This window comes from Andrographis paniculata, unplaced genomic scaffold (assembly GCF_009805555.1).
Source record: "Andrographis paniculata isolate CXL003 unplaced genomic scaffold, ASM980555v1 Contig70END, whole genome shotgun sequence".
Lineage (NCBI taxonomy): Eukaryota > Viridiplantae > Streptophyta > Magnoliopsida > Lamiales > Acanthaceae > Andrographis > Andrographis paniculata.
In genome coordinates this window covers 2,796,176-2,809,774 of record NW_026137607.1, presented here as the reverse complement: position 1 = coordinate 2,809,774, position 13,599 = coordinate 2,796,176, and the positions used below count along the sequence as shown (strand labels likewise).

The following is a 13,599-nucleotide window of genomic DNA, read 5'->3' as shown; positions in this document are numbered from 1 at the left end:
GTTGTTCCGCTGCGGGTTGGACATATTATCTGCAGTAAGTTGTCGTTGCTTCGTTGCGGTAAGTGTCTGAGTAGCTGGCATGAGTGATGAGATCGCCGCTTGTTGAGCAGACATGTCCATCGCTTGTTTCTCATGCCTTGGCTTTTCTGGACCAGAATCACCGCTTAAAAAGGCAAAAATCGTTAATAATCTCAACAAACCAATTTTGGATCATACCAAGCTGAATAGATCAATAAAGCATATCATAAATCATATATTGTGATGGTTTTCATACCAAAATTCAAGTAATACATAGTTTTGTTAAGCAGATAATATGCTCATATTTGGAGTTATCAGTGTGCGATCCATCTTGACCTGGTTTAGATGGCCCGACCCACTGCAAAGACCCATGTCTCATCATGATTTCATTCCAGCCATCTATTTTAGGGTTCATATCTATGTCGCTCACTGTGTTATATATATATATATATATATGTTGTTCTCATAAACACACAAGTGAGTGTGTGCGCTGCTACTGCTGTGTGTCTTCTCTCAGCACTCTCTTTCACAATTAGTTTCTCTTCAATCTGCTGCATGTTTGACGGTGACGTTTTTCGACAATTTTCACCGTGAAATTTTAGGCGAGTGTTGTGTGCATCTTGGGGAAGTGTTTGATGAATTTTCTGTGATTCAATTCTTCCATAGTAGAACTATTCCGATATAGACTGTTGGGTCTTCAATCTTGAGTAGAAGACTAGGTCTCCGGCGGGTATCCATTGGCGGTCGACCGTCGCTTGTTGTTGTGTTTAATCTCTCTTCTTCTATTAGAGTAGATCGGTGAATAATATAAGCTACAAATGTATTTGTTGGTTTTACGTTTTGTGTTTTGTTTTTATTTCTTAAATAAAAGTTGTATTTAGTTTTTTAAACTTGTTTTCGATCTAGTCTTTCAATCTAAAATCTTACCATAAGTACATGTGGATAAGTTGGAGGTTCATTTGGTATACTCTATAGCTGGCTCGTGTTGTGCATCAATATTTTTTATGAATAATTCTATGTTAGGAATTAGATGACGTCTATTTCGCTTTATATAGTTTTTTTTATACGTTCTAACCGAGTTAGCTTTTTTACAAGTCTATTGGTATCCATCCGAGTTAGCTTTTTAACAAGTCTATTGGTATCCATCTATGTAGATAATTAAAGTTGATCAAGATAAACATGCTTAAGCATAAAAAATGTAAACGACGTCAAATTGTATGAAACAAAAACCATAATCTACGTAAAAAATTGCATCAAAAACGTAAGCAAACAAAAAATTTTAATGAGATATGCAAATATAATAATGCATTAAAATAAAATTTTCAAACAAAGAAACATTCAAAAGAAGAAAGAAAAAACACAAGAAATTATTGGAAAATAAATTATATCCTAAAAATCAAAAAATAAAAATTCTAAAATAAAAAATTTTAGGACCTTTTATTATTTTAATTTTAAGGTAAATTGATTTTTTTTCGTAATTGGACCTTTTATTATTTTAATTTTATAATTGAAGACAGTCTTAAAATAATCTCGTTAATAAAATATTTTCGTACATTTACTGATGCTTATATAACACTTGCGTGGCATGTCGTTGGACACATGTCGGCCCAGTCAACGTCACGTGGCCAACATATGTCAGCAATATGGATACTTTTTATTTTTATTTTTTTTAAAATATTAAAATATAAAAATATAAAAACTAAAAAAATAAAAATTATCCACATGTTCGGTCAGAAACACATAGTCTTTAATAATTTATATAGTATTATATTTTTTTCATTTGTCATTTTTATCTTATAAAAAATAAAAATTATTCACGTATCGATCACTTGGCGCTGATCCGGTGGATACGTGGATAATTTTTATTTATTTATTTATTTTTATATTTTAAATTTTTTATGTTATTTATTTTATATTTTATATATTTTAAAATAAAATAAATAAATAAAATAAAATAATTTTATGTGGCAGACACGTGACACTGACGCTGATATGTGTCCACGAGTATGCCATACAAAATCTGAAGACTATGGATGTATTCAATTGGGATTTTTAAAAAGTCTATGAATTTTTGTAGATCTAAAAAATCCACTGAGTTTGATAGATTTTAGTAATTGATTTACATAGATTTTTACATATTTGATTGAATTCTTTATGAATTTATATGGATTTCGTGGGATTGTAGAAAAATCTTTTTATGGATATATATAATTATATAAATTTATATGAAACACAAATTTTATAAATATAATATATTTATAATTAAAGTTACTTATATATTATTAAAACACAAGTTCTATAAATGTAATATATTTATAACTTAAGGTATTATACTCTCTTCGTCCCAAACACCGTGCAACATTTGTGTTTTGCACGTGAATTTAGGCGAGAAGTATTAAGTATGGTAATTTGAAATAATTTGGATATTAAGTGATGTGATTGGAGAGATAAATGATTATTTGTTTTATTATTTGAGTGATGTAATGGGATAAAGTGAAGTGTATATTAATATATGTATATAAATATTATTAATTATTTCTAAATTTAGAAATGTTGCAGTGGGTTTGAGACAAATAAAAAAATGAAATATTGCAGGCTGTTTGGGACATAGGGAGTAATTATTATATTTTTTATAAAATAAAATCTAATATTAATTATTAATAACGTAGAAGCATTGTAACATAATGTAATACTACTATATTGTATATTAATATTTTAAAATTTATAATTTTAGTATTATATTATCATTTAATATATCAAATTAGTTTTATATTTCTTTATTAGTTATTATTATTATTATTATTTATATAAATTTTTTACATAAAAAATAAATACGTACATAAATAAAATAAAAAACATAATTTATGATTTTTGAAAAAGTATTAAAATAAAAAAGTAAATAAATATAAATTAATGGTTTAACAAAAAATATATATTGAAATATTTATTCTACTGTCATCGAAATGACAATATAGTATATTCGATAATTGAAAAACGAGAATGAAACCAGAATGACAATATATTATATTTAATAATTGGAAAAGAAAAGTGACACCGGAATAACAATATATTATATTCTATAATTGAAAAAGAAGAATAACACCGGAATGACAATATATTATATTCGATAATTGAAAAGAAAAGACGACCGTAATACATATTTATTATGATAATAATATTTTTTAAAATTATATTTATAATACTCCCACAAAGTATCCATTTTTCCATTTTAGTCTGTCCTACGACAAAGTATCAATTTCATTTGTCCTATGACAAAGTATCAATTTCATTTTTAGTAACTGTACTATCTACATAACATTACAAATACCCTTACAACTTACAATATATTACACAAATGACATTACCTTTGTATCACACATACTATATTCATATGTAATACTATTATACCTAAAACTACGCTTAAAAAGTAATTGGATACTTATTAATGAAACGGAGGGAGTATAAAACTATATATTTTTAAAAAAAATGATAATAATTCGCTAATATATTTTAATTTTTAATTATTATTTTTATTAAAAATTATAATAATATTAATAAATATTATCATATTATTTATTACTTGTACAACAACAACAATAATAATAATAATAATAATAATAATTTTAAAAATCCATCAAAATCTCTATTTATGATGAGAGATTTATACAATACAAAATTTTTACAATTTACTATGAAAATTTATAGACTTTCAAAGTATTGTTAAATACCTCGAAATTTTAAAAAGACTTTTAAAAGTAAAAGTCTGTATTGAATGCCTCCAGATTTTAAAAGAATACACTTAGATTTGAAGAGTCCAACAAAATTATACAGAATCGGGATTGAATACAGCAAAACTATTTTAATACCACCTTCAAGGACTACAATAATAAAATAATTCAATTATAGGACAAAAATATCAATTTACTCTAAAATTAATTGGTGTTAAAGTAAAATAGTCATTCACCCCATATGTCAATATTCAACAGCAACCGTGAAATTTGATAAGAAACTTGACAGTTCCGCTTTTTCATAAATACTCAAGATGACAACGTAAATACAATTATATATAAATCCCCTCAGAAAGCAAGCTAGCAAGGTAGCCATCTGCAGAAATAATATACGCAGAAGAAAAGAGGGGATCTAGTAGTTGCTACATTATATATATATATATATATATATATACTACTTACTTTACTTCCTATACACAACACAACAAATTCAATGGCGATGCGCGTCACGTGACGATGCCATGGTGCCGAGACTTGAACAAACCGGCCTCATCGTGTTTCCCGTGCTTCTGAGACATCGACATCGAACCGTCATCTTGATTGCAGCCTCGCTTTTGAGGCTTCCTCTGGTTGCAGGGATTAGAAGACGATCTCTGCAAACACCAGTGATCCGGGACACTCAAAAAGTATGTGTTTATGAAGTGTCGAAACCTCTTCTTATAGTCCCTCGGGGAGATGATAGTCGGCAACTGATTCTTGGGCACAACCAGCGAAGACTTCACCCAATTCTCCAGCTGCTTATCCCAAGTATACTGTCTTAGATAGTCTATGATGCCGCAAGCCATCTCCCGGCGCCGCGCATCCACTCCCACCAGAAGAGAATAATCCATCACATTGATCGACTGCGATCGCACACAAATACACGCCCTAGTTAATTCATTCATATAATGCTATGTTATATATAGAGAGTGAGAGAGACAGATTGAATCCAGCATCACCCTACTCCAACTTACATTGAGAAAATTAGTGTCGTTGTATACTGCTCGCTGAAGGTTTCGCTTTGATCTGCGGCTAATGTAAATAGGTGATTCGTTCATATCATTGACGAAATTCTGATCCAAAAGAACATCTTCCAGCGCGTTGCTTGAAGTGTTGAATCGAGCATGGAGAGCTCCTTTTAGATCGTACTGTCTCGACACATTTTGCCCGAATGAAAGATTCTCCATCACAATCAGATCATGTCTGCTCTCCTTCCCATTTTTGTTCCCTCTTATGACAACCTAACCGAAAATTGTCCAAGGAGAGAGCGTTAGTTCGTTAGTGTTATAACTTAGGGTTAAAGAAATGAGAATTTATTTGAATCAATTGAAATAGAGAGTACCACAGAGAAAACCAATTCACTCTATAACCAAAACCAGAATAATGACGGCCTAATTTGACATGACCTAGATGCGACAGAATTATAGGCCAAGCCCAAGACTCAGTAATTAAGAATTAAACAGTAAATAAAATAATAATTATCGTAGGTGAGTACGGTGTTCTCCCTCTTCTAATATAGACCTTGATTTTACCCAATTTCATAACAGTTAGCTAGCTCGGATACAAGAACAACATACTTACATACATATATATAGTATAACAATATATACCCGACAACACATTAAATATAAATCGACAACACATATAAGTACTTTATATAACATGTGTTGTATATTATCTATAGTATTTTCATGTGATGATTGGAGCAATCAGCATGGTGCAGATAAATTCCCAATCAGCACTCTAGCACCCGAAGCGCGTATATATATCTATAAGACTAACCTGGTAAATGCCGAGAATTTTCGCAAGGCACGTCTGATTTCCCAACTCGTAGCACTGATTCATGTACTCGAAGTAGTTCGTGGAAAATTTCATGAATGAGTCGAATTCGGTCCTCTGAATTCCCTTTATGATAAAACGATCATCTAATGTCTTAGCAAAGAAGGATTTGCTCTTCCCGCCTTTGGCATCCCAATTGCGACACCGGCTTAGTGAAGCAATGTAATCGGTTTCAGAAGAACAAAACAAGTCCCGCAGCTGACGGAACTCAGCAGAGTAGATGCATACAACGGAATATTTTCGTTTTGCTGAATACTTCCCCAATCCCATCGAGACTTCCGGGTGGCTAGCACCGTAAGAAACATACGAATCCAACAAATCTAGCCCGTCAAAGCTCGACGAACTTGAATCTTCCCAGATGGTTCGTGGAGAATGCAAAGTATCAGAATCCGACGAGCCAGATGAAGACCAGTGTGAAGTAAAAGAAAATACCCGTGTCAAGTTGTGAGAAGTGTCGTTGGAATTAGAATCGAATCCTTTTTCCTTCTGTGATTCCCTCGACTGATGATCTTCTGTTGCTAGCGCTGCATCCTTCAATAATGTTAGAGCACAAGCTACTACACTCGAGAGTTCTTCTTCATAATCAGAGACGATATAGTCGTTATTACTACCAAGAGGAAGGTGTAGTCTTGAGCCTTCATCAGTGATAAATCTCTGAGCTTCGGATTCTGCTGCATAGCTTCCAAAAGATTCAATTTTTGGCACATATCCTCTTCGAAGATCCTCCATATATTCGCGTCGAATTTCAGTGAAGGGAGCCCAGATCCAACATTTTTCATTTTCTAAGTTGGACTCTTTTCCTTGTAAAAAATCTGCGCCGGTAACTTCTGAACTTTGTTCCACAAATCTACTTTCATCGAATACCCCAATAGGCTCTCCCACAACACCATTGGCGACAAAAGATGCAGAGCATGACGAATTATGTACTCTAGATCCTATCTCATGCTGGAGGTCTTTCATCTGAAACTTATCTGCTTCCCTACAATTTTCAGTAGCAATAGTTGCTGAATGAAATTCTAGCTCCGAAGTTGCATTGTCTTGCAGTATACTTTCTTGCACCACAGAACCGATTGATTCGGTATGGATCACATCAACCACCTTAAGATTGGATGAGAGCAAGGCATGTATTCTTCGGTCCCATATGCAGGATTCAAGGAGAAGTTCCAATCGTATTCGATTCAAGCTTAGAACTTTACTTACATAATCATGGTTAGTTTCATCCATGAGAGCATTTTGGACATCAACCTAAACGAAATTGGCACAGTGAAACAAATATCAAAATGAACTCCAAGCCTTTCTGTACAATCGAAAATAAGATATAGGAAACAGTTTAAAGTATGAGGGTACTCAATCAACCATTTTGTAGCCGTGTGTGCATCTTTTCGGAACTTTGATAATCAAAACTTTCAATAGCTTGAAGTGGTCACATAATTAAGAAAACCGAAAAAAGACATGATATTATCTAACCTCGAATCGAGATTTTTCCTGCTTCAACGTCTCCAAAACATGGGCAAACGTTTTGCTCAAGCCCTGAAAGTTCAAAGCCACCCCAACATATCGACTTCCTAGTTCTTTCAACGACTTTTCAATGTCGAGAAATATTGAAATCCCTTTGGAATACACCTGAAACAGGCAAGAAAAACAGATTTGATTGAGCATAATTATTAGCAATGATGCACATATCTTTACTCAGATACTTCTATAAGCTAAGGCACATCATACATTCTCACAATCTCTCTTCAGAAACTCTCCTCTAAACGATGATTTGAAATCCATCCTCCAAGGTGGCAATGTCACAGAATAAGTTGCAACTGGTGCATACTTGAACATAGCAACCATGGAGCCTAATCTGGAAATCACTCAAAGAAGACATATCAATAACTAGGCAGAAATCAAACATAGATTTCGGATGATAGCTAGAAGACGGGAAATTTGCCTCACCCAAAGAAGTAGAGGAAATCCTCTAGAAAAGAATGACCACAGATCGATGGATTGTTGAATGAAGAGTGGTCTGTAAGACTTAGTTCCAAAAACTTTCCAAAAGATAAACCACGAGCAGCAGTGGACATCAATATCCGTTTCGTGGCTTTAGAGATTCCATCATTGAGTTTACAATGACTACAGCGACTCCACATCCAAAGCCTCCCTTCAGTTTCGCCGGGCAAGCTTTTTCCAGCAGGAAGTTGTCGAACTTGGATTGTCAGTAGCTTGTTATGGTGTGCATAGTTGAAAAGGTGCACATCGGGAGATTCTCCACAAGTCTTGCATTCAAGTCTCTGCAATTAAAAACCCGAAGATTACAGTAAATTAACTAGAAAAAAAAACTAATTCTAATATGACATAATAAGACTTTCGTGTACCTTATTTAGCAAATTATGGCACAAAAATTTTCCGAGGGGAACATCAAAACTCCGGTAAAACTGTATATGGGAAAAATGAGTCTGCTCGCACATAGTCCCTCGCGAAGCATTACGGCTGGACATCAAAACTAGAATACTTTCAGAATCAAGTTCTGTCCTGAAATCATCATTTCCATGCATGTGCCCTTCTTCAGCACTATTATTGCATAACCATGTGCCTGAAGGCTCTGGTTGATGTGTTTGCTCATTATTAAGCAAGTTCTCGTATCCAATCTTCAGCTTGTAATCATGGTGAACTTCAGCTTCTTGATCATCTGACATCCACATTTCATTGTTAGCGTGATTTCTTCCATATACTCCAAACTGATCAGGTATATCCTCGGAAGGGTCCGAGGAAACAGAAATATGATTCATATCTTTTCGAATAGATGTCGAAAGTGATAGATCTGGAAATGTTTCTGGATCGTAGGGTTGACATGGCAACAAAGAATCAACTTTAGAATGTAGAGTAAATTCTTGGGTCATGTCCACCACCTCTTTGGGAGAAATCGAAATCGTGCAGAACATTGCTTTCTGATCTAGAAGAAAAGAAGTTTCGAGCATCAAATGATAGGCCATAACCACTGCACGCCTTACAACACACTTTATCCTCTTCAGTTCATCATTGTTTGCTCCCATCAGCAGAATCTAAGAAGTGAAGACTAGTAAGCTAAACATTTCGAAGTTCACCACTAGAAAAACAGTGCAAAAATAATGTGGATTCGAATTCTTTTCTACATAAAATTGTATTAATTAAATCTTATAAAAAGCACATTTTGAAGTCAAGAAAGACTCACTGTGCATCCAAGGCGATTAGGACACCCCTCAAGGAACATTAAAGTTTTATGTTGTTTTTTCCCAACCTCACTGGAAACGACGTGTTCTTCCACGAACTTTGTAATGTGAAATGAATCACATTGTTTCAGCCTTTGACCTAATGCAACCCCAGGCGACGAAACCGGCAAACCAATACAACGAGCCACTCTCTCTAGACGATGGAGCTTCATATCAAAGACCAGCGTCATTCCTTTTGCAAGAATAGACTCTTGAATGTCTCGAGAAACTGTTTTCTCGACTAATACAACATTTGGATGGCACACCTCTATCATTTCATCAATAGATTTTAAATTGTCCTTCTCCTGTCAATGAATTTATGATCAGCAGAGAATAAGTCTTATATGATCAAGTTAAAATAGGATACTTTCAATTCACCTGCTGCATTGATTCGAATGACAACAATCCACCAGAAGAAAGATCAAGTGATCCATGGATCAGCAGCAGTCTTGGATTCTGGTAACTTGTCGGCATGTGCTTGTGGGCAGCATGCTTCTTGAAGACTAGCCCTTTGATTACATGACTACGAAAAGACAGAAGTTCAAATCAGATTCATGAATTTTCGGAAAAAACAAAATGTAAATGTATAGATATTCCAATACAACACTTAATAGATATCACTACCTTTGGCTGCGTACACCACTTGCAATGCATTTAACCTTCACATAACCATCGGGATCCATTGCCTTATCTTCAAGTGCATCGAGCTTAACAAAATTAGCAGCTTCCCACGATAAAGAGCTCACTATATCAACCCAATTCTCACCATCATTTCCAGAACAATCGGCACCAACAGACTTGATCAGTTGACTTACAAGGGCCCTAAATTTTCCATTTCTAATATAGTTCATTGCTTTAATCTTTTCTTGTTTGAATTTGTACCTTCCACTGCTTTCTTCACTGAGACTTCCTAAACAGCTAGCTTTAGCCCATGCGACGCCATCACCACATTCATCTTCATCGTCATCATAATTTGCAACTTCTTCTAATATTCCATCCTCCATGCCTTCAGATTCTGGTGGAAGCCAAAATTCAGCCTCCCTTTCATCACATGAAATAAAGGTTCCCTTGCAGTCCTCTTTGACCTCGTTTTCAAACCTTTTCACTTCCCTGTTTTCATGATTTACCAAATCACCAGGTTGATCGAAACCATTTGATTTAACAGGGAAGGTTGGGTGATCTTCCAGATGATGCACCGTTGGTAGTACACTGAAATCATCTTCCACATACCCGCTGAGAAAGAATTAAGAAAATTAGCAAGATCTTGGAAGAACATCGAAAGCATTTTGAAATTTTGTCTTCTAAACAAACTAGAGCAGAAGGAATTGCACACCTGTCTGAAAAGCTTGTTTCAACTGAAAAGTCACCTGCAAAGAAGCTTTCATTGTAAGTGAAGGAATTCATCGAAAACAACAGAATTTGGAAAATAGAAAAGATAAAGAGCTAAGGCTTTTAACTGCAACTTGACAAAGAACTGTCACTGCTGCTTAAGGATCTTGTAGAACTGATTGATGGCATTGTGGCTGAACTGTATAATCCTTTGGATTTCCAGAGCCTTGATGATTATTGTAAGACCTCGAAACGTGCAACAATGGATCCCATCCCCTAAATTTGATCTCATACAACACCCATTTTCCCACTTTTTTTTTCTATTACTTTATTACATTTGATGCACTTGTGGCCTCCTGCAAATTAATTTACAAAACAAGGTTAATCTGTCAATCTACACCACTAGAAATTTTTATCACTTTCTCCTCATAAAAGTGAAAAATTGAAGAAAATAAACGAGAACTAAAATGAGAACCATATATGAATCAAACATAACATCGAGAAAATCATTCATAGAAAGAGCTATTTATTATCAAGAACAACTGAATCCCAGCAATCGCAAACCACAATTTCACATTTTCTAAAGTAAAGCAAGAAAATCGTGAAACAAATCAAAGACATGAACAATATATAGATCTCCATACATACATACATTTCAGGCTCTTGAAGAGCACCCAAAGTATTCTCTGAAAAGAAAGAATGGTAGAATTTGGAGATGGAAGATGTGAAGGAAATACTAATACTAATAATAAAGGGCAGGCCAGACAGAGCATAGAAGAATTCTCCCAAATCTGCGGGACCCACAGATCTGTACCTGTTCTCTTCTTCATCGCTACACTACGCTATTGAGGGGGGCTCTGGAAATTTTGAAAGTTTCTTTCCAGCTTCTCTTCCTTTCATTCGATTCGATCTCATCAGGATAAGGAAAACCCATTTGAACATTCAAAATATATATAGATATATATATATATATCCCCTCTTCCTTTCTCTCATTAACAACAGAGATATACTGAGTATTGTATTATTATCCACTTTGGTGCAATTATTTTAATTACATTTGTTTTCTTCATAAGGCAGCCATTAATGATGGACCTTACTCAATAATTTATTTTATAAAAAATATCGATATTATTGCCGAAACAATCAACACTCGGGACTAATAACCCCAACTGCAATAATTTATTGATGGCACTGTCTCAGTGCTTTTATTTTATTTAATTTAATTATTCCTTGTAATAAATTAAGGGTATGTATCGTGTGGTGTGGTTGGCTTGGTTTTAATTGGACTTTGGAATGCTGAGTTTTTTTTTTTTTTTTTTTTAATTCAAATTCAAATTAAAAATTCAATTGCAAACACAAACTCTAAACCCATATAAATAAATATTACAAATTTATTTTTAAAAAATGGGAAAGTTAGGATATTAATGCTGTATGTTTGATTTTGATTTAAATTATTATGTGTTTATTTATTTAGTGTTTTAATTTAAAATATTTTTTGATATAAAATATAGGAATGATATAAATGATTTTTATATTAAATGTTAATTTTTTTTAATATATATTGAGAATTGTATAAATAAAAAAAAAAAAATTATTAGACAAACAAAGCTTATACTATTATATTAGTATAAACCAAATTTCAAATTCAAATTAAAAAATTTTACTGTTTAAAATTGAAATTTAAAACTCAATCTCCAACTAAATACAGTAGATATTTTTGGTATTAGTTATTTATACTAATATATTTTAAAAATATTAAATTAAATATTTATGTTATATTATACTAAAATAATATAATAAAAATTTAGTTTTATTTATAAAATATCACTTTAAATACTTGTGTTTGTTTGTGAATTTGATTTATAGTTTTGTGAATTTTGTTTGTGAATTGTATTTATACTAATATCATTTTTCTATTTTAGTCCGTCTCATAACAAAGTATCTATTTTGTTTTTTTAGTAACTATACTATCTACCTAACATTACAAATACCTTTACAACTTACAATATACTCCTTCCATCCCACCGGAATTGAACACTTTGATTAGGGACACAGTATTTAAGGTGAGAATATTTAATTAGTTAATAATAATTAGTTATGATATTATTATATTATTTTTTTGTATAATTAATAATATTTATTATTTTAAAGTAAATTTAATATATATAATTAAAAAAATTAAAATATATCTCTAAATATTTAAAAATTATATAGCAATTAAAAAAAAATTTGCAATATGAATATCATTTTGTAGAAAATAAAATCTTGAATAATACAAGTAAATAAAAAAAATATTTTTGTTTATTTATAATTAATTTTGAAAAAAAAATAAAACTCAAAAAAACTTCTAAAATAATAAAATAATACTCGAAAATGCGCACTAGATAAAATTATACTAGGCAAATCATATGTGATAGGTGACCTTAGACGTCACAAATTCAACCCTTACACTACCAAAAGGGATGGTCTATATTGTCTGAATAATACTCCCTCCGTCCCAAACACCCTGTAATATTTCTTTCTTTGTTTGTCTCAAACTCACTGCAAATATTTATAAATTTAGAAATAATTAATAATATTTATATACATATATTAATATATACTTCACTTTATCCCATCACATCACTTAAATAAAAAAATATATAAACATTTCTCTCTCCAATCACATCACTTAATATTCAAATTATCTCAAATTATCATACTTAATATTCTCCACCTATATTCTCGTGCCAAACACAAATATTGCATAGTGTTTGGGACGGAGGGAGTAAGAGGACTATTGTCTGAATAGTATGAGATGGTGCAAAAAACGGGAACCAAACAAGGCCCTATATAAAACATCAGTCAGCAGTCGAAGATTTAAAAATCAAAAACGAAAAAGGAAAACGCTAGAGCCCGCCCGACAGCTTTTTGTCGCATTTGTGACTGCACTAAATATATATTTCAAATAAAAATAAAGTCGGGTCGGGTCTCATATTTTAATTTAAAACATGTACATATAAAATCGAGCAATTATAGGCATAAACTAATCAATCATTCACCAATTAATAAAGACTTGTTTATCTACGTGTTTGTTTTTTTTAAAAATCCTAATACCATTTGCAAGTACTGTAAATACAAGAATTTGATAATGGTATAATTAATAAATAATTAAAAGTATATTACTCTCTCTGTCTCATATAATGTGTCTGATATACTATAGAGTGTAATTAGTAGATAATTAAAAATGTATTAGTGAAAATAATTATTCTATAATATAAATAATTATAAATTAAGATTAAGATAACTAATTAATTTAATTAAAATTAAAAAAAATAAATTAAAAAGTTTAAAAAAATGAGATTAAAATGTGTAATCATTTTTTTAAAAAAAAGAAATGACATGGAACGTGGAACGGACAGATGTGGGACAGA

At 32.2% G+C, this 13,599-nt stretch overlaps 1 protein-coding gene across 3 annotated transcripts; it reads right to left on the bottom strand.

Annotated features, from left to right (window-relative positions):
• Nucleotides 1-4,015: 4,015 nt before the first annotated feature.
• On the bottom strand, nucleotides 4,016-11,153 carry LOC127264398 (putative 1-phosphatidylinositol-3-phosphate 5-kinase FAB1D). 3 transcript variants are annotated; one of them, XM_051293900.1, is made up of 13 exons: nucleotides 11,001-11,153; nucleotides 10,315-10,542; nucleotides 10,191-10,224; nucleotides 9,482-10,090; nucleotides 9,236-9,380; nucleotides 8,821-9,162; nucleotides 7,985-8,671; nucleotides 7,566-7,900; nucleotides 7,347-7,473; nucleotides 7,092-7,247; nucleotides 5,568-6,869; nucleotides 4,760-5,026; nucleotides 4,016-4,648 (listed from the first exon to the last, which is right to left on the bottom strand). In XM_051293900.1, the coding sequence occupies exons 2-13, from the start codon at nucleotides 10,373-10,375 to the stop codon at nucleotides 4,253-4,255; spliced, it is 4,461 nt and encodes a 1,486-aa protein (XP_051149857.1). In that variant the 5' UTR covers nucleotides 10,376-10,542; nucleotides 11,001-11,153; the 3' UTR covers nucleotides 4,016-4,252. The 3 variants fall into 3 exon arrangements, with proteins under 3 accessions (XP_051149857.1, XP_051149858.1, XP_051149859.1); XM_051293901.1 differs by lacking the exon at nucleotides 11,001-11,153 and adding an exon at nucleotides 10,839-10,970; XM_051293902.1 differs by lacking the exon at nucleotides 11,001-11,153 and adding an exon at nucleotides 10,835-10,938.
• Nucleotides 11,154-13,599: the final 2,446 nt, after the last annotated feature.

Bases quoted from the DNA above. Each gene is read 5' to 3' on its own strand.
- LOC127264398 (XM_051293900.1), bottom strand. From the start codon at position 10,375: ATGCCATCAATCAGTTCTACAAGATCCTTAAGCAGCAGTGACAGTTCT. The intron at 9,381-9,481 runs GTAGTGATATCT...GTCTTTTCGTAG, and splicing joins AGTGGTGTACGCAGCCAAAG to TCATGTAATCAAAGGGCTAG. The intron at 7,901-7,984 runs GTACACGAAAGT...TTTTAATTGCAG, and splicing joins GCCATAATTTGCTAAATAAG to AGACTTGAATGCAAGACTTG.